This window comes from Dendropsophus ebraccatus, chromosome 3 (genome assembly GCF_027789765.1).
Source record: "Dendropsophus ebraccatus isolate aDenEbr1 chromosome 3, aDenEbr1.pat, whole genome shotgun sequence".
NCBI lineage: Eukaryota > Metazoa > Chordata > Amphibia > Anura > Hylidae > Dendropsophus > Dendropsophus ebraccatus.
Window position 1 is genome coordinate 147,749,033 of NC_091456.1, and position 21,151 is coordinate 147,770,183.

Consider the following 21,151-nt stretch of genomic DNA (forward strand, 5'->3'; position numbering starts at 1 on the left):
TGAATAACATCACCTCCGAGCATGGGCTCAAAAGATTTGTATGGTCCTAGGTAGATTATATGTGGACCACTTTGGACTTTGGGACCACTTTTCCTTAGAAATCCCCCTAAGTAAACCTAGGGGACTTGTTTTCTAGAATTACCCAATTGACCAAGTCACTTCCAGTCTAATGTGTCCCTGTACTTAGTAAAACTAAATAAAAATCCTACCAAAGAATATCCAAGCTAAACAAAAATTTCCATAAAATACTAATATTATTGTTGGCCTATAGCTCTCTAAACTCTGGGGTTGCCTATGCTACCAGGCTACAGATGACCTTGAGGTTTTCCTGTCAGGAATTGAGTAAAGATCACAACACATATTTAGAAGACTCTGACCTACTGTTATGTTCCTACAAAGCCAGGGACGCTAAGGACGTAGGTAATTTTTTTTCAGTACTGTTTTAGGCAAATCTTCTCTTTAATATGCAAACTGGGTGGTTTGGTGCACTGGGGCAAGACTAATGCCGTCCCACTCCTCCAGTTTGCCCCTCCTAATGAATATTCATCTGGCACTCTGCAATGACGTCACTATGGTGCACATCAAGGCAAAGCACCAGATGTCTATTCACCAAAAGGAGCAGGCTGGTGGGGAAGATTGGTGCACTGAGGGGAGAATTGGCACCACCAGTACACCAAACCACCTAATTTGCATATTGAAAATTGGTAATCTGCCAAAAACAGCACTGAGGATGAAGGTAACAAAATTACCTTCATTCTCAGTATTCTGTACGCTATGTGAACATAACAGCAGGTTGGACTCTTCTAATCTGCTGGTAATTTCCTTTTAATCAAAAGGATTGAGCAGTGGAAAACCAACTTTTATGTCCCTGTACGTCAGAGTCACACAATAGATGGTTAGCTGGTCACGCCGAAATCAGCGCTTTTGACTAACATTTTTCTAATGTGTATGGCCAGCTTTACATATCTAGGGATAACCTGCCCTAAAATTTGTAGTTTTAGAGGTATATGAAGCACTTGTTAATTAAAATCATTGATCGACCACTATGACCACTGAACAACCAAATCCAATTTAGACAGAATTTTAGCATCCCATTCATGGCTTAGTCTTCCCTACATATGACTAGGTAAGTGACCAGCTTAGAAAAGTTGTAAATTATCCTAAAGGCTTACTAGAGTGTTTGGGCTTCTTGAGAGGCAGTCATAGATGGAGATTTACTTTACTACAACCCATAACTAGGAAAGAAATGCAAATGCCACTTTTCAAAAATCCTTGGGCGAAGCAATAAATTACATTAACCTGACTGTTTTTGAGGAAAAATAAAACTCTCCCCTTATTTGGCCCCAAATATTAATAGTAAATTACCCCCATTGACAATGCCTCAACTTGCACAGCCAGTGTGAAATACTGTTACAGAAAGAAATATTCCATCAGTCCTTTATCAAAACTATGTCGGGTAAAAAAATAAAAAAATGGAACACTGTGAGAATGAAGACATCACAGCCAATGGCACCATTGTAACAAATGAAGTACTCTGTGTTTAGGCAACAGCCTTTATTCAGATTCAAGTGGCTTGTTAAAAAAAACAAAAAAAAAAAAACAAAAAGAAAAAAAACATAGAGTACACATAATTTAAGTTTCTTAAAGAAACACATGGTAACAACAACACACATCAGTATTGTTATAACTATGTTAATGGATGGGTGAATGGCAACGTAAACACATACAGGTATTAAAACATGACATCTTCCATGAAGGTTATGACTTGTCCCCCCTGCTTATGGTTTCTACCAAATGACATTTACATTTCTACTTCATTCTGAGAAACTAAGAAATAGTTAATTCTAAGAAAAATGTATGTCTGATTTGAGGGTGTTTCTCGCAAAAAGAAAAAAAAAATTTTTTTGGGATTTGATATGAAAAATGTTAAAAAATGCCACTCTGGTCAAGAATGCTGCCTAACTTTCTGTTAATTGTATAGGATGAGCTTAAATGTTAATACCCCATTGAGGCTCTGCCCCAAAAAACACGTTAAATACAAAGGGATTGCAATAACAGCAAAAAATAGCATTGCCAAGCCAACACTTGGCAAGGTACAGTTCAGTTAAAAAATTATACTTTACAGAAAGTGACTGAATCACAAAATTGTGCTTTTATCTAATAAATTAGATCACCGTTCTCCCTTTTATACCAGCAATAAGCAACCTAACTCATTCCAGCTGCTGAACTACTACTTTCGACACGGCTTCGACTGGCAGGACTTTCTAGAACTAGCATGTACATAACAGCTGGAGTTGGACGGGTTACCTAAACCTTATTTACATCCTATGGGTTCACTTCAGTTGTGGAAACTGAGAGCTGACCTTTCATCCATATTTTGTGTTCCGAGGCTCCAGTAGTATCTCATCTACTATACTAAGCTAAAATTGCACTTACATTCTTATTTCTGCTGGTTGAGTGACTAAAAGTATTTTCCACTGTCATTCAATATGACATGGGTCCTCGACTACAACACGCTGTATGAGTAAAGTAGGTAAACTTTTTTATATGGCTATTTTATCATTACTTTTCCCTAGAAAGAATCCTTCAAAAAAGGCAAATTACTTCTAACAATACTCGTAAACTCGGTCGGTTATAGTTGCATATTCTGGACACATCAAAATGTAAAGAGAGTTACTAATATGCAATACAGGTTCATAGCTATAGGTTGAAATGGCTCTAGGATTGGCTTCCATTTGTGCAATCAAATCTAATGTTCTATGAAGATGAAGACCTAAATGCACTGATCTATGTACAATGGATGTCAGTTCACCCACGTGGATGCAAACAGGGTTAATCGAAATATTTTAACCATGGCGGATATTCCTGTGATATCGCTGACTTTGGACCTGCACATGAATGCAGTATTACAATACAGCTACCCACATACAGTAAGCAGCAGCACACATATTGTTCCCTCCCCACTATTAAGATAACAAAAAAATGCTAGTTCAATGTTTATTAGAATGCTGTATACAAGCATGTTAATTTCACAGATTTTTTTTTTTAAAGATTCTTAATATTATCTCATATAGTTAGAAATACACATTTCCAAAAAACAAAAACGTCTACAAAGAGAAAACAGTTATTTCGATTAGCAAAAGCGTGAATTTCTTCATGGACCGAGGGAGGAAGGTGGGGGGCATATTTTTTTACTTTTATTTTTTACAAAAAAAAAAAGAAAAATCCTTCATTTCTTTACTTAAGGACTGTTAAATAGTAGCGAAGCTATCAAGAAAAAAACAAAACAAAAAACAAAACACATTTTGGCTTAAATTACCTACAAAAAGCCACAAAATGTTTCGCAAACTTCATTTAACCTTTTTATATGAAAATAAGCAAAATGTAATGTACATAATTTATATTTCTATATATTAAGTGATGTATACCCAGAAATGAACAACAAAAGATGTAAACCATCAAAAACACCATTTTAGTATGACCCAAAATTTATTCAAATAAGTGCCATATTCTTTTTTTTCTTTTCTATTGTTGAACATGCTGGTGTGTTTGAGTAGTTTACATGGACTTGGCGGCCCAGCCTTTCTACAGTTATCCACAGCCACCCGATGCTGGGTCGGTCAAAACCTCTGTACATGTCACCATATGTTGCATAACAGCTGCTTTCTCTCATGGAAAAACATTTGCCAATTTCGGCAAAAAGTTTCCTTTATTTTTGTCTATTTACATGTAAATAACGTTGAACCTGCAACATAACACTATCTATTGTAACATACATTTTGCAAAGGGAGCACAACAGTGAAAAAGAGGTTAGCTTCAAAATCTATTTTGTACAAGTTTTCTGTTGATAGCTTAAGTGCTAAGCTTGTTCGTTCAGCAGTTCTCCTTACCCCTATAATGGATCACTGAGGCATTTAAAAGTACTTTTACAAAACAGAGTACCTGACTTTATTTTTCCCCCACACACGGCACATATAATGTATATCGACCCTCCCTCCCTGCCCAATTCCCATAAGGTATAGCACACACACTGCAAAAAATTCTAATATATAATAACTGTATCATGTTGCCCATCCTTCAGAGAGACGCATGCGCTTGACTGACGGGCTTTCTCTTTCGTCCGGCGAAGGTCTGGTGAGTCCAATGGGGGAGTGGAAATCGTTCCGATGGTCTTCTCGGTCACTTCCGTCATACGAACTGCTGCAGCTGCTCAGGCTGTCAACAGGAGACCTCCCCGCCTCGTGGCGCGTGTGTTGAGGGTATCCCGAGGGTGTGGTGGTACGGTCTCTAGGAGGAGAAACAGGTTCTGACTTGATGTGGAGGCTTTGAGTAGAAGGCAGGGAGAGATTTGTACTCTGAGATAAGTGAGTGCTAGTGCAAGCTCTGTAGGAGGAAAGGAAACGTAGTTACAGAATGAGGAGGCTTAAACCGCCTCTAAACTCACTAACACTCACAAAACAGGACAATTTAAGCAGCTGAACCAAAACTCTATTATTATCTACAGCTTGGTATGATGATGGGCAGAAGTCTTTATAAAATGGCATTAGTCTTGGACAGTGTTGTTGAAACAGTACCCAATGCAGTACCAACTACCAGCTACCAGCAGTACCAACAAGGGTATCAACTGACAACCATTAATAGTACCGATACCAACTGACAAACACTGACCAACAATGGTATCAACTGACAACTGCTGACAGTACCAACTACGGTATCAACTAAAACACTGACAGTGCAAACAATGGTTACTAATAATCATTAATAATACCAACAATGGTGTCAACTGACAACCACAGACAACACCAACTGAGGTATAATTGGGGGCACTAAAAATGAAAAGGGTAACGATACGTCCATTTTTTATAATATTGGATTTGTAAGGCTAAGGTATCCATGTTAAAATATAATGCAAAAAATCTAAAAATAATAGACTAAGACTATGCTCCTACTTTGGGAACGTATCGGGAAAAGGCGAATATCTTGTTATAAATAAATGCCAACTTTTACCAGCTGGAGGCTATGGGGGAGATTTATGAAACTGGTGTAAAGTAGAATTGCCTTAGTTGCCCCTAGCAACCAATCAGATTCCACCTTTCATTTTTTAAAGAATCTGTGAGGAATGAAAAGTGGAATCTGATTGGTTGCTAGGGGCAAGACAATTCTACTTTACACCAGTTTCATAAATCTCCCCCTATATGTTTGGTCAGCTGCTTAAAATGTGGTGTAAAGTTTAAAACTCTTATCTCATTTCCGGATAGAAAGCATGTGCATTGTCCTTGGTAGGTACAGAGCAATTCAACAACAGGCTTAGATCACATATATTTGGTGAACCAGTATACAGTAGTATCTCTCCAGCATGTTTGTGCATGTAACATCCTTTGATCTGGTGAGTTGAGGGCAGTGGCAGTAGGATGCCGAAAGTCCTAAATGGGTGAGACCCTAATGTAATGTTGTGATACGTCAGCTCACATTAGTAACCATGATACATTACTGTTGGGCAGGAAAAAAAAATACTTTAAGGCAGATCACTAGACTAACGTTCTGTCACAAGAAGCTACACTAAGGGCTTATTCCCACATCCTGTATTTTACGGATACTACAGACGGGGAAGCCCTGTCATGGAGTGTTTCCCTGCCCTCGGCATTACAATGCCACAAAGATTCAAACAGTTTCCCTGCTCCCGGCATGATATTGATACATTGATACATGAATCTTTGTGGCATTGTAATGACTGCTGTGCCACTCCAGTGCTTCGGAGAATCAAACAGTTTCCCACTCTCGGCATGCTATTGATACATCATGCCAGGTGGGGAAACACTACAGGGCTTCCTTATCTATAGTATCTGTAAAATATGGCACGTGGGGATAAGCCCTAAGGCTGTCACCAGACACCTTATATTTTTATTTAATCTAGCTTGAATACAAGCTTTAGGCCTAATTTAAAAAAAAAAAAACTATATCTGTAATATATTAAGTGATAATTCATGTCATTCCTCCACTACAAAAATTGGGAAGTAAAGTAGCGGCCTGGCATTGAGCATAGATGCTCATCCAAAAAGCCACAACGGAGCATGGGCAAGACGAACCTAAACCCAACAGAGGTATTAGGAGTTAAGGCCCTATTACACCAAGTGGTTATCGTCCGTATTTGGCCAATTATTGGCCGTTATGGCTCATAATCGCTTGGTGTAATAGCTAGTATTAAAAGTCAATGATTGGCTGACATGCACAACATTGGCTGTTGAAGAGAAATACAACCATAACAACGGTCTGCTGCCTGCCACTATCTCTTATAGGCTCCCTGGACAATCTAAAGATCGTCTGGAGAGTCCTCCTGCTCTTACCCCCTTACTGTCAGCGCGTGTAATAGCACCAACAGCGAGCGGGGAACAAGGAGCAAGAGAGCGCTGATCTGACAGGTTGCTTGCTCTTCAAGGGCAGCTCCTCCAGGTTGGGCCTTTATTCACATTGTAACATGGGTGTGTATGGATATATTACTCTAAATAATAGCATTTGTCTTCTATCTTCTCTGTTCACTCAGGTTCCCTTATCTTTTATCAGATTTAGAAAAAAGTTGGGAAAACATTTTGTGAAACAAATATAGAGAATATTAGAAGACATGTAAATGAGATGAATTGGGAATATTAACTTGCTTCCAGACCACCTATAGAATCCCTAATACCGTTAATATTCCTGTATTTCTCCCCGACTGATAGAAATAGCTTGCTTATCTAAATGGTTTGTCTACAAGTGCCACCTGCTGGTACATAATGCAGTGTGCACACTAATCTGTGTTGTATGAATATTTATTATTAGGTGTTGAAATGTAAAAAACGTAACATAAAATAGAGAACATCACTTATAACATGAATCTGTGTATATGTATGCATGTAGGAGTAAATATGTCTATGTTCATATATATATGTATGTAGAATAGCAGAATGGTTCATTGTCTATGTATATAGAATGGCAATATATGTGTTCACTCATGTTCTATCTGTGAGAATTTACTTGCATGTATTTATTGAATTTTTTTTAATTACTATATTTAACTGAATAGTAAAGTTAGTCATGAAACGATAGGCAATGCTTGCCATTCCATCATCCTGTTTGTCCAGGAAATGTATGTAAACATAAGCATTTTATTACATAGTATAGGAGAGGGGTATTCTGGAGATGCTCTGAAATCACTTTATGTTGGTCATCCCTCTGCAATTAGTAGCAAACAAGCCCCTAGAAAAGTATACGGTTCAGGATGTTGGTGCTTTGTGACAATAGCTATAAGTGAGTAAGCTAATTACCGGAAGACCGAGAAATGTCGGCCAGAAAAATTAGAAAGAGAGTAGCAAAATGATCTGTATCATTATATGCTTGTTCTTCTATTGCAACGTGCAATTGTCAACCACTTTAGAAGTTGTCTATGAGCTGGGCTTTATAAATAGTGTTCTGTCATCTAAAAAATTATACATATAATATGTCTGAAGGGAGTGTGACATTACCCCCTCTTAGCTAAAGGGAGCTACAAAAGGGTCTGGACTCTATCTATCTATCTATCCCATATACTATCTATCTATCTATCTATCTTCTATCTATCTCCTATCTATCTATCTATCTATCTATCTATCTATCTATCTATCTATCTATCTATCCCATATACTATCTATCTATCTATCTATCTATCTATCTATCTATCTATCTATCTATCTATCTATCTATCGGCGTTTATTGGTTTGTTTATAATTGACTAGAGAATAGTACAAATTTACTGTATAATGAAGGTTACATTTGAACTCTTTAAACTTTTTATGTCTTGATGATACCATGTCCTCTACATTTAAAGGGGTTATCCAACTCTACAAAAACGTGGTCACTTTCTTCTAGAGACAGCACAGATTTTGTCTCCAGTTCAGGTGCGGTTTGCAATTAAGCTCTGTTCACTTCAATGGAACTGAGTTACAAAACCCCACCCAAACTGGAGACAAGAGTGGATCTGTCTCTGGAAGAAAGTGGCCAAGTTTTTGTAGCGCTAGATAACCCCTTTAAAGTGTACCTACAGGTGTCTATAGCTACTGCATCATTGGGGTAAATGCATACTACTATACATAGATCTGTGCGGATTCTGGTATACATTTGCTAAGGGTTTTTTTTTTCTTGAAAGAAAACTTATCTTGTCTGCATTTGCTTTTAAATGGGCACTGCCATAAAAAACAGGGACATGTAAAAAATTTTGCACTAGTTGGGGTCTGCTGAGACCCCCCGATCAGAAGAATGAGCTAGGAGAAGTGCATGGTAACGAATTTCAGTTACTGTCTGCAGCGTTCTCTGTCTAGACATCTCGATTATAAGTCAATGTAGCTGCCTGGACAGATATGATTGACAGCTGGCCCATGCTGCTCCATGCTAGTTCTCCTAGTTCTCAGTGGAGGTCTAAGCAGTGACATCCCCACTGATCAAAACTTTTGACTTGTCAAAAGTTTTATTTTTAATGATGGGTAGACTTTAAGGTGAAGATGATGATTGTAACATAAAAGGCTCTCAATAGACTTTAACATTTAAAAATAAGAAAATAAGATATATCTTATTCTACTACAGTCAATTCTCTGTGAATGAAGGAGCTTTATAATAACCTGGGTTATAAAGTAGATCTCCATTCTCCTAATATGCAGCTTCTGATTGACAGTTGGCTGCCTATACACAGCATAGATAACTGCCAATCAGCAGCTGGTGGGTGGAGTTTTCTGTTTCTCATGAATATCCAGGAATACTGGGCTCATGCACATAATGGAGAGGACTACTTATTATCCATGTTATTCAGAAGGATATCTCTGAATCTACGGGACAGACCAATGTAAGTGATATATCATTCTGTTCAGCTTCTCTGTCACTAGTTTATGCTACCCTGAGATAGGACAGCCTAAACTTACTTACAGAGTCTCTTTAAATTGTCAAATGTATGTACATTGCAAATAGGTTTGGAAAGGAAAAAGTGTAATAGATTAAAGGAGCCTTTAATTGTTTTTATGTTTTCTGAACCATGAGTAAATGGGTGGTCACCAGTGGCTGATACCCCCGCCCAACAGGTAGTCATCCATGCCACTCACTGTTTACAATGCACAACCTTCCAACCTTCTTATCCTACAGTGCTGAACACTTTGCTAATAGTTGGTTTCCCTTACTCAATATAATTATAGTTATGGCGTCTATGCATTATCTGGTAGAAGAATTGATGATACATGGGCTGCACTGGGGGATTATAGAGCTAGTCCTGGAGCAGAGAAGGCCTTCATAGAAGTCTACAATAATTTGTCAGTACTATCACTAGTTATGGCCAGTAGATTTCCTTTATATCTAATACAGCCTCCATAGTGTATACGGGAAGGGAACAGATAAGGGTATGAGACAGAATGTTATAGGATCTAAAAGTCTTAGGTGGAGAGTACTCAGAGACATGCACAGCATACTGAGGTAGGGGGAAAAAAGAGAATGACAAATAGAAGATGTTGCTAATACACTTAAAGAAAGGCTTAGTTTAGGGTGGTGCATAGCTTACCCCAACTGGCTGAGCGTGGATGGAGGCATGTTGTGCAGATGATGTTGCTGCCAGCCAGTGACTGATCCAAGGTGGAGGGCACTGGTGTTAAAGCCCGAAAGAGATGACAAGTCTGCACTGCTTAATGAGTATTCTGCAATAAAAAACACAGAGATTAAAAGACTTTTCAGAACTTTATGCAAATATGTACAATAAAATATTACATCATAATCTCAATCTTTAATTTTTAAAGAAATTTTTCAATGAAAAAAAATATTATCAACTGTCTAATAAATACACATATAGGGGGGCATTTATCAATCTTGTGCCCCTGGCATACGCCAGGGAGAAGGCACAGATGCGCCCCTGGTGTAGGCCTGTCGTATACCCTTCACGCCCAATGGGGAGGCGCAGCAAGGTCGGGAGGAGGTGTGGCCTCCTCCCACACGTGATTTACCATTGCTTGCAAGTGTTAATCATGGCAGAAATTTACACTTGCTCAGGAGCAGGTGTAGATTTCTGCACCCCTCGTACGGAAGGCACAGATCAGTCCGGATTTACAAAGAGGCGTGCACCTCTTAGTGAATGCGGCAAGGAAATTGGGGGCCAGGACCTAATGTAAGACCTGCGTAAGAGTATACCAGTTTTCATAAATCCCTCCCATAGTGTATAAAAATATGTTACATTTTTCTTCTGATACTGATACAAACTGCTCAGTTGTCTCCATTGCCTCACTTCCTGTTTAATATACTTGTAACAGACCTAATTAGAAATTATCGAACATCGGCATTTGACTCCCGCTGCTTTCGTGGGGAAGGTGCAGACAGCCCGAGTACCCACTGGAAAACAGGGATACAGCCTATTACCTAGGCTGTATCCTTGGGAAGGCAGCGGGAGTCAAATGCCGATGGTTCGATAATCTCTATTCTTAATATCCTGTTACAGACATCCTGTTCCTGCTATATACTCTAGCTGGCAATTCAGCCAGTTCTACAATAAGGGAAGCTCCTGTGGGTGGGGTTATAGTAGAAGGGGTATAGTGGGAGCGAAAGCTGACTAAAATCCTAGGTAGAGTGTCCAGCAGGAACAGTAGGTTTGTTACAGGATGTACACTAGACAGGAAGTGAGACAGTGGAGACAAGAAAGGTTGTAAAACAATTTTATTTTACCAATATATGTTCATTTTTTGAAAGCATTTTATAAAAATAGGAACAATCCCTTTAAACACATGATAATGGAAACTGTTATCTTATTATAGGGAACTTGTGGGGATTAAGTAGGGAAACTTATAATGACTACAAATAAAAAAATCAATGTAATATTGACACTATTGATCCTTGTATGTGTTGCTTACCAGTGCCATATGTTGTTGAAATGGCTGATGGGTATCCTCCCATTCCCTGTCCAGGTAAAGTCGGTGTTGCTACAGGAACCACTGGAGTAGCCAGTGACTGAGCAGATTGAGAGTTATTTATTCTTTGATTCTATTAAGAAAAAAAAAACACAAGAAAAAAAAGAGAACATCCGAATTATTTGTAGCTTTGTACAGCGTGTTACATTTTTTTTTTTCAGTAGAGAAGAAAAAAACACTTCAACATGATACAAATTAATCATTTAGCATGTGACTCCCATGAACTCTCCCAACCCTATCATTTACAATCTTTCAAGAGACCAAGTGTCGCCATGGTAACCCATTACATCAGCTTCTCCTAGGCAATTGAACTTGCCACAAGTAAAGATTGCTTTATTGTGGGCTGAAAACAGACCATGTGGAAAATTGATGAAATATGCATACTGTACTATCATTGTTTCTTTATCATTCAAATGCAGAAATGTCATTAAAATTACCGGCAGCCAGGCTCCGACATCATACCCCTAAGAGCTGCTGTAAATCTAATGGCCAGCAGATGGCAGTAAAGCTCCTACCTTTACTGCTACAGAATGTATTATGATGATGATTTATACTAAAGTATCCATTTAAATCCCAATATTAAATGTGCATAGGTCAGAGGATGGCGCTTCTATCATACAATTTGGGCCATTTATTTTATTTCGGATTGATAGAGTTCAATGTGTTATACACAGAAGGTTTTTTTTTTTCCTCCATTGCAGACTAACATTTCACAGCACAAATTAGATCCTTCCAAAAAAGCTTCAGCCACTTACCAAGAGCAGATCGACATCCTCAGACTGAGAGCGGGGGAAAGGAGTATTAATTAACAATTAGTAGTCGTCCATTATTAATAGTGATAAAACCAATGAGAAAACAGAAGACTTCATGCAGCAGTAAAACTCCCGGCTGATATCAGGCACAATGACAATGCATAGAATCATTTTATGGAGCTTTTATTCATGTGTATGGTTTTTTGGTATTCTCCCCCCTTCCTTCCTGACGGCATCTGGATGCCAAAGTATGAGGCACTGGGGTCATTTTTTAAAAATCCCAACAGAGATCTCATTCTTAAAGGGACAAGAAATAAATCATGTGCGGACATCTGGGTGTAGCAGCAATAGTATAAACACTTATGGGAACATATGGTTTAGAATCAGTGGTGCATTATATTATTATATCTATCTATTTATCTATCTGCACATTACACTACCAGGATTTAGCTTTTTTTAAAAAAATATATAAATATAAAAATATTATCTATCTATCTATCTATCTATCTATCTATCTATCTATCTATCTATCTATCTATCGGTCAATCGCAATAACATTTTATCATCATGTCCTTGGTCTAAGAAGCCATGAGAGTATTCACTTATCAATAAAGTGTGAAATTGTGAGTCTCAGGTAATAGATAGTTAGATCTAAATACATATAATGGACACATGATAGATAGATAGATAGATAGATAGATAGATAGATAGATAGATAGATAGATAGATGATATATTGGAGATGATAGAAAGGCTATGTTCACACAACTTCAAAAATGGAGAAAAAACATCCGATTTCGCCATTTAAAAAAACGTCAGTTTTTGCAGCAATTTAACTGACTTCAATGCAATTGCATTGAAGTCAAAGGAAAGACGGATGTCCTATGCACACAATGCATTGAAAAACTGACGTTTTTGCCGGGACGTCAAAATAATGAACATGAACAATATTTTCGGACGTTTTTTGCAAATAGCGGACGTTAATTTAGACTCAAAATGACGGACATCATTTTAAGTGGAGCTGAAAAAAAACGCTGTGTGAACATAGCCATAAATAGATAGATAGTTAGGAGATTGATAGGATAGAGTAATGCCATCCCATTATGGATACTAGTTCGGCATATAAAGAATGAAGGGCTGTCACCCAAATGTTGTACACAAGTATTGGCACAATAGCCCTTTGACGGAGTTTATGTTGTACATTATGACTTCATCCAGACAATTTCTATTAATTCAGACATTGCATTTAGAAGAAGAATCTCAAAATATGAAATAAAATAAAATAAAATAGATGATGATGATGATAATGATAATAATAATAATAATAATAATAATAATAATAATAATAATAATAATAATAATAATAATAAAAATAATATATTACCACAGAGGGCATTGTATTCTTGCTGCCAGGTGGTATAAGAACTCGGAGGTCAGGTTTGCGATTGTTCATCCCCAGGTTCATTGGCGGTGGTGATTTCGTTTGCATATTTTTATTTAAGTTACCAGGTGAGACCAGCAGACCTGGTGAGTTACGATGATTGCCATACCCATTACCTGTTGGGAAGATAGAAAAAGAAAAAAAAATGAAATATTATGCTTGTTACTATAGGTACAGTATATGCTAGAGATGAGCGAACCGGGTTCCGGTTCGAGTCCATCCGAACCCGAACGATCGGCATTTGATTAGCTCTAAGGTTGTCTGGAAAACATGGATACAGCCAATGACTATATCCATGTTTTCCACATAGCCTTAGGGCTTTATCCAACTTCAGCAGCCACCGCTAATCAAATGCTGAATGTTCGGGTTCGGATGGACTTTAGCATGCTCGAGGTTCGCTCATCTCTAGTATATGCATATTATATCTATAGCAGTAATAGGTAACTTGACATGTTGGCCCAGATTTCTCAATCTTTGACATTTATATGTATAGATGGTGCTTTCTTTCTTTCCTTTTTTTGGGGGGTAGAAAAAAACAACACAGTGCCTCATTAAAAGAGAAGGAAGCAGAGAAGGTCTACTGTCCTATATATGCAGGCAAAGCATTACTATGGGGGATGCAGCTTCACAGTATGAATTTGTCATGAGGGGTCTTTTAGCCCCCCTAGTTGGACATCACTGATCTGTAGTATATAGAGACCCCATATCTACAATACAGCTGGGTATTACTGACTGACACATGATGGCTCCACATATAGCTCCTTATTGTATTGTAGGCAGGGGGCTTGTTTTTTTTTTTTTTGGGGTGTGGGGGGGGGGCATAACATGAACATGGAATTTCATTGGTGGTTTGATCGATAAGATCTCCTTCAGTGGGGTATAAAAAAGCTTCTGTAATATAACAGTATAAATGTATTCCTGACTACATAAATGTAGACTCTGTTCCCTATGAAATACAATGATTTTCTCTTCTTGCTTTCGGCTATGGGCAGAAAATAGATGGAGTGTTTTCTGTGTAGATAAAAAGGAACGGAGGTGCTAAAATATTTTCATGTGCCTCATTATTTTCCGACATTTTCATTTCTGCAAACCTCCTAATTTCCAGAACAAACTTTCTCCAGTCTCTTCTTTCCTCTAACCCTACAGTGCTAAATCAACACTTGATGAGCGATTGCTTCCTATTAGTTACCAGCTAAGCGTCTCTTTGATATGTCAACTTATTGAAACATATGTCTCGTTAATTGCATTTGCATGCCTGTGTTTGCTTTTGCTTATTCTGTGCCAGGATGGCAATGATTTTACTCTTTCAGACAGTCAAGCGAGAATATCACTTAGTAAGGGGCAGGCTTTGTCCGCAGGTGGTTGGGACGTGCAGTGGTCAGTCTCTATCATTACCAGTTGTGCGGAATGAGCTGGCTGCCAATGACAATATCCACATGTTGTATCTGTTCTTTTTGGTCAGGAAGGGCACAGTACAGACTTGCCAATCTTTGCTTTGGAGACCTATATTTATGAATTATGGCTGCCAACCCCTCTAAATGACTATCCTTTAAGGATTGTGTGACATGAAAAATGTCAAATCCTCTGTTCTGTCTATTGACATGGGAGCCCATACTTTGAAACTCTGGGATAAGTACAAGCATGAGGTTACATAAAGAAAACGGTCCTTAAGTCTCGTCCTCAGAGCAGTATACTGTATTAGGCTGGGTTCACACTATGTATATTTCAGGCAGTATTTGGTCCTCATGTCAGGTCCTCATAGCAACCAAAACCAGGAGTGGATTGAAAACACAGAAAGGATCTGTTCACACAATGTTGAAATTGAGTGGATGGCCGCCATATAACGGTAAATAACTGCCATTATTTCAATACCACAGCCGTTGTTTTAAAATAACAGCAAATATTTGCCATTAAATGATGGCCATCCACTCAATTACAACATTATGTGAACAGAGCCTTTCTGTGTTTTCAATCCACTCCTGGTTTTGGTTGCTATACAGCCTCACAAATACAGCCTCAAATATACATAGTGTGAACCCAGCCTTAGAGTGTGGTCTGTCATGGAACATGTCTACTAACTGAAGAGATCACTGTTAAAGGGCTACTCCAGAGAAAATGTTGTTCTTTCAAACCAACTGGTGTCAGAAAGTTATATAGATTTATAATTTACTTATTTTTTTATTAGCTGCCATGTGCCCTACAGGAAGTGGTGCATTATTTCCAATCTGACACAGTGCTCTCTGCTGCCACCTCTGTCCATGTCAGGAACTATCCAAAGCAGATGAGGTTTTCTATGAGGATTTGCTACTGCACAGGACAGAGGTGGCAGCAGAGAGCACTGTGTCAGATTGGAAATAATACACCACTTTCTGCAGGACATACAGCTGCTGATAAGTACTGGAAGATGTGAGATTATTAGAGGTAATTTACAAATGTGTATAACCTTGATTTGAAAGAAAAAGTAGAAGTATTCCTTTCACTCTGTAAGGGAGACAGAGGTCTTTGTTGGAGTTCTTTGAGGATGGTACAGAAAAGATGGGTGCATGGGAAGTCATTTTAGGACCCATAAATACCTTCCAATGGATATTTCATTCAATTACTCTGCAGGAAAATGTTACCTCCAGGATCACCTCCAAACAATGAGCACTGGATACATTTTCTGTGAGGTTGTTTCGGAAACTAGATTTGGTTGTTTGTACTGGATAGCATGGAAACAGCTAAATATAAATGAATTGATGACAGCTTGAAACACATATAACATTTCTCCTAATCCCCACATACACATGCACTCTCAACTCAACTGAGCATGAATGTATTCAAAATGGGGAGAGGGGAGAAAGCCACTGGCAGACACCTCTGATAGCGGCTTATATCATCATGATGGGCCAGTTTTTTACATTATCCATGTTTTGTGCTAAAGACTGAGACCCCCAGCCTTTTATGCACACTTGGGTGGGACTTAGTTGGAGGGGGTATGGACTCTATGGCCCAGTCGATTTAATATATCTTACACTACAAAATGGCATGTTATGCCAGAAAACAGAAACCAGACACACGACAGACAGTCTTTTATTAGATCATGTGCCTCTTATTACATTTGGTGCCTCTCATGCTTTACCTTAGCCCGGTGTGAGATGATCGTCTCATCAAACAACTCCCCCCGCCCACCCAATAGTTTCAGTAATGGAGTCAAAGCCAAGCTGCCCCTTACTTGAGGCAAAGCTTCATATATTAAAATGCCCTGACCAGAGCACATTGGCTTCTTGGTACTTCTCCGAAAACTCTGCATCGGAGGTTTATGCTCTAACAGCCCTATCCTCACCCAACCTACACACCTATATAGAATGATAAACTTCTATACATGCTCATTGGACATATAATGTTGAATTATATCATATAAAAGATATATAAAGCTTTAACTTGCACAATCTTCCATTGCAAATGTTCTAATATCCTAGCTTCAATTATGAAACATCTTGATTTTTTTTTCCTATGGAAATTCTGTCATGCATCATCTTAAGAATTTACTTTGCTCTTTAAGTCTGATAAAGTGATTTTGACAACCAGTAAAAAAAAAAAAAAAAAAAAAAAAAATTATATATATATATATATATAGAATTCAGTGTAAGGAGTCATGTCAGGTCATTAGAGCTGTATTTTAAAACCTGCAACAAAGGGTTAAAGGAGAATACTTCATTTGAATTTGAATGGAAGATAGATAAAAAAAAAAGCGGAAACATGAAGGCAAGAAAACCCCTAAAACGTATGGTTTAAACCTGCTCTAAACCTGTACTTTACAATTACATTCCGTCTGGAAAATGATCAAATTAAATGGGGCTCTATGTGCTGTGTCACATTCCACTACCCACTTGAAAGTGCAAAAATTATATGTCATAAATGAATGGATTTCCTGACTATACAGTATGCGAAAATGGAAAACAGATGGATTGCAGAGTGAGTGCATTATACTTTTGGCTACGTTTTGAATGAAATTCATAGTTATGTGCACAAGAGAAACATTATGAGCATACATTTAGTAAACCAAGACCCAAATTACAGTGATATTAAACATTTTCTGTAACACAATGTAGCCTGTGATTGTATTGTATTACGAGGGGGCTGAAAAGATTTAGAATTATTAGCCCCTTTGCACGTTTGACGTGTATTTTATTATTACAGTGGCTCTAATGGCCTCCGATCAATTGCTCTATTTTCTCTAATATAAAAACATATTTATATGATGGTTAAATAAAGGTATTATATATAGGTGTGTAAGTTCTTGTTTAAGTTGTATAAACTCCCCTATGAGACTAGCCTATGTATAGCTGCACCTAAAGTCATGTTTTACTTCCTATAAAATGATAGGATATTTTTTACAGCTAAATTTCATAATAGCGATCAATACTAACTGCAATGTGTTCCGCAGAAAACCGGTCAATAAAATGACGAGGACAGCAGCATGGTAAGAAGTCATAGAGCTGCCTGGAAACCAGAGATACACAGGGCAGTTCGAGGCCATGTTCAATGCATCTTTTAGGCAACATCAGAAATAGAAGGAAAGAGTTTTATCTACTTCTTATTTTGACTCATAAACTGCCTTGTGTGAATCTGTCTTTAAAGGAAATCTCCATTTTTTTAAAATCATAATTCTTTCTATTTCTCTATTTTCTACTTACACATTTTAAATGCTACTGTTAACAGCAGTAATTTTTGCACTTTTTCATACCACAAACCATAACTGTTTACTTCACCTATAACATATATATTTTTTTCTTTGCAGAGTAAATTGTACTGAACTTTTTTTTTTAACCATGTAACGTATTAATAAGCTGAGAAAAAAAATATAAAGTAGGATAGAAGAAATAGAATAAAATGAAATTCTACCATGAGGTTGTGCTTGTGCAACTTGCTGTGAAAATTACTTGTCAACTTCATTTTGTTGGTCAGTACAATTATGGTGATACCAAATTCTATCGTTTTTGTTATGTTTTACTGTTTAAAAAAAACTTTTCGGGGTGGGAGAGCTGTCGTTTTTATAGCCACATCAACACATTAAGATACGGGACTCACTGAGGTTCAATACTAAAAACGTTTATTCCATTGCTGCAGTCGCGGGATGGAAACTAAAGGGTGGGGGATAGTTTTGCGTCCTAACACATGTATGCTTTCTCTTGGCTCCTAGTGTCACTCTGTAGTCCCTTTCTTTTAAAGTGAATGTACCATCAGTACATTCGCTTTACGTTTCGCACATGGATAGAATGGTGCTGGCGAGGGGAAGTGAGAGGTAACCCTGCCCCTCTATGCGGCTTCAATAATTGTAATGGAGCCACATTACAGGGGGGAGGGGGTTTCCTCTCACTGGGGGTGGGCCGGCCTGCCTCCAGTGCTTTACCCCTGGCCCGGTGTCCATAATTAGAACAGCGTAGTATGCGGGAACCAGGCCATGGTTCAACAAAGGACCACAGCACCGGCTTCCCCGTTCTATCCATGTTCGAAACTTAAAGGGAATGTACTGATGGTACTTTTGCTTAAAAGGTGCATTGTTTTACACTTATCACATAATACAGTATATCAAAATAAGAAATACAAAGACCGCTAATATTTACATGCATAAAAAAACCCAGCTGATTTTAAGTATACCAACTATGTGGTGGATAGACATATATCGCCTTGTACAACCTAATAAACTACTGTATGCTCATGTCACATTTGTTAATGTGGGAAATGGTGCCCTGTCCTTGAGTCTCCACCCCTCAACTGCAGCAATGGAATTAAAGTTTTTGATATCATACTTTAGTAAGTGGCGAATCTTTATATGTGGATCTTTTTATGCTGAGCACCACATAAACAATTGATCAGAACCTGAGTATAGCAGCCTTGTTCCCTGTCGTGATCAAGACACGAGTGAGTAGCTTAAAGAAAACCCTGAGTGAGTAGTGCCGAGTTTGTTTTCTGTTACTTGTTATCATGTGTCATCCTTTTTTTATGGAACCGTGTGGGGTAAATAATATTGAATGTTAATGTTTTGGACTTTTTTGTAAATGTTTTTCTTAAAGAGTCACTGTCTTTAATACTCACTTTTGACATGTCATCGGGCTTAAATTGACTGTAAGGGCCCTATTCCACCGGACGATTATTGTTCAGATTATCGTTAAATCTAAACGATAATCGTTCAGTTGAAATGCAGTTAACGATTAATGACCAAACGAGAAATCGTTGATCTCTTTATAAGACCTGGACCTATTTTTATCGTTGCTCGTTCGCAAAACGTTCGCAAATCGTTCGCATTGAATAAGACATCGTTCGGTCGTTCGCAGTAGATACGAACGCAATAGAGAAGAAATAGCGAAGAAAAAACTATCGCAAATACGATCATAAGTAGCGATTATCGTTCCATGGAAATGAGTGAACGTTTTCAGGTCTTTCGCAATAGCGATCGTTTGAGATCGTTAATCGTTAATGATTATGCGAACGATAATCGTCCGATGGAACAGGGCCCTAAGGGTGGGTTCAAACATAATGGAATCTCAAAGGATTTAACGCTGCGAGTTTTAAGCGAAATCCGCTGCGATTTCCATACTGTCAGTTTAAATGCCGGCCTGCTTAACCCGAGGCGGCCCGGTAAATACTTTACCGGTCAGCTCTCTGGCTTGCTTTTTTGGCTTCCGGCATCCTGATGTCCTGTTCAGCATCATTGCGCTGTCCGGCCGCAGCCACTGATTGGAAGAGTGGGATGTCAGGACGCCGGGAGCCACAGGGAGCAAGCCGAAGCGTGGACCAGTAAAGTATTCACCAGGCCGTCTCGGGTTGTGTGAACCCACCCTAAAATGTTGGTATTAGCAGGCCAGAGAATGGATTGCATGACTGCCGCACTTTCTCCCCCCCCCCCCCCCCCCCACTATTTCCTGATTGTAGGAGGTCCCAGCAATGAGACCTGCAGTGATAACTTATGGCATGGATGATAAATTGTCAAAATACTTATTGTTTTTACTTATTTATACTCTTAGTTGTATACTCTTAAGGGTACTAAGATGACACATCTATTGCCTTCACTAGGGCGCTAACTGCCATAATTACCACTTGGGACCACAAAATTGGGTGACAGAAGCCCCCATTCAACTACCTAAAAGCTATCAACTGCGACATCTAGGGGGTTAAACGAGTGATCAGAGTATCTCAGATTCCAGCCACTGATGGCTAATGTTAACTGTATAACACAGCCCTCACTTGCCATATATGGAGTGGTCTCAGCACCATAACCGCTCCAAACACTTTCATGTCAGTAAGGGGTAAATATACTTTATATTATACAGGTCAGATCTGTTTTTCTAGTATAGCTAGGTATTATGTCATCTTGGGTGTAAGGGATTGAAGAACTGTTAGACATAGTAGACAAAAATAAGAACTGTTCTGAGAAAATCAGAACACATTGACTCAATAAATATTCTGAACTGACCCCATCTAATTATGTTATATATGCCAGTAAAGTAAAGTTAAAATAACTGTCCTTGGCGCTAATGCTCTTTGATGAAAGGTATAAACAGAAAAAAAAAGCAAAAACATTTTTTTCTCTTGACAGAACATAATCTGTCCTTGAAGTTTAAGAACAATATTAAATAAACAAACTCAAAATAAAGTGGAAGGAAAGAAAAACACAACAAAAAAGGATATTTAGCCAAATATGTGAATTTCTGATGAAGGGACACACACAGAGATGCACGTACAATGCATCTGATTTTACAATGATCTAAAAGAAATGAAATTCATCAAAGCCTCCTGACTTGATTTGGGCAGAGTTTGGCATAATTTCTATCATGAGATGAGCCGAGGGCTATTTATATACTGTTCTGAACAAATATGAAATGTGTCTCCTGATTAGTTTCTAAAAAAGTCTGTCTCCCTAAGAGCGAGTCCCCTAATATGACCTAGCTTTCAAGGGATGACCTCTTCATTGTAAGATCAGGCTGAATGTAGGCAATGAATACAAGTACATATGTCTTCCAGGTTGCCGGGTTGTCA

At 38.3% G+C, this 21,151-nt stretch overlaps 1 protein-coding gene across 14 annotated transcripts in view; it reads right to left on the reverse strand.

Moving 5' to 3' along the window:
- Positions 1–462: 462 nt before the first annotated feature.
- Positions 463–21,151, reverse strand: part of MEF2C (myocyte enhancer factor 2C) — a 209,541-nt gene continuing 188,852 nt past the window's right edge. For 11 of the 14 annotated variants that reach the window (XM_069962894.1, XM_069962892.1, XM_069962896.1 and 8 more), the window contains 4 exons: positions 13,076–13,248; positions 10,884–11,013; positions 9,551–9,683; positions 463–4,383 (listed from right to left, as the gene is read on the reverse strand). In XM_069962894.1, coding sequence (XP_069818995.1) covers positions 4,062–4,383; positions 9,551–9,683; positions 10,884–11,013; positions 13,076–13,248 — 758 coding nt within the window. In that variant the 3' untranslated portion in view covers positions 463–4,061. The remainder of the gene's footprint in view (positions 4,384–9,550; positions 9,684–10,883; positions 11,014–13,075; positions 13,249–21,151) is intronic. The other 3 variants (XM_069962899.1, XM_069962900.1, XM_069962898.1) reach the window with 1 other exon arrangement.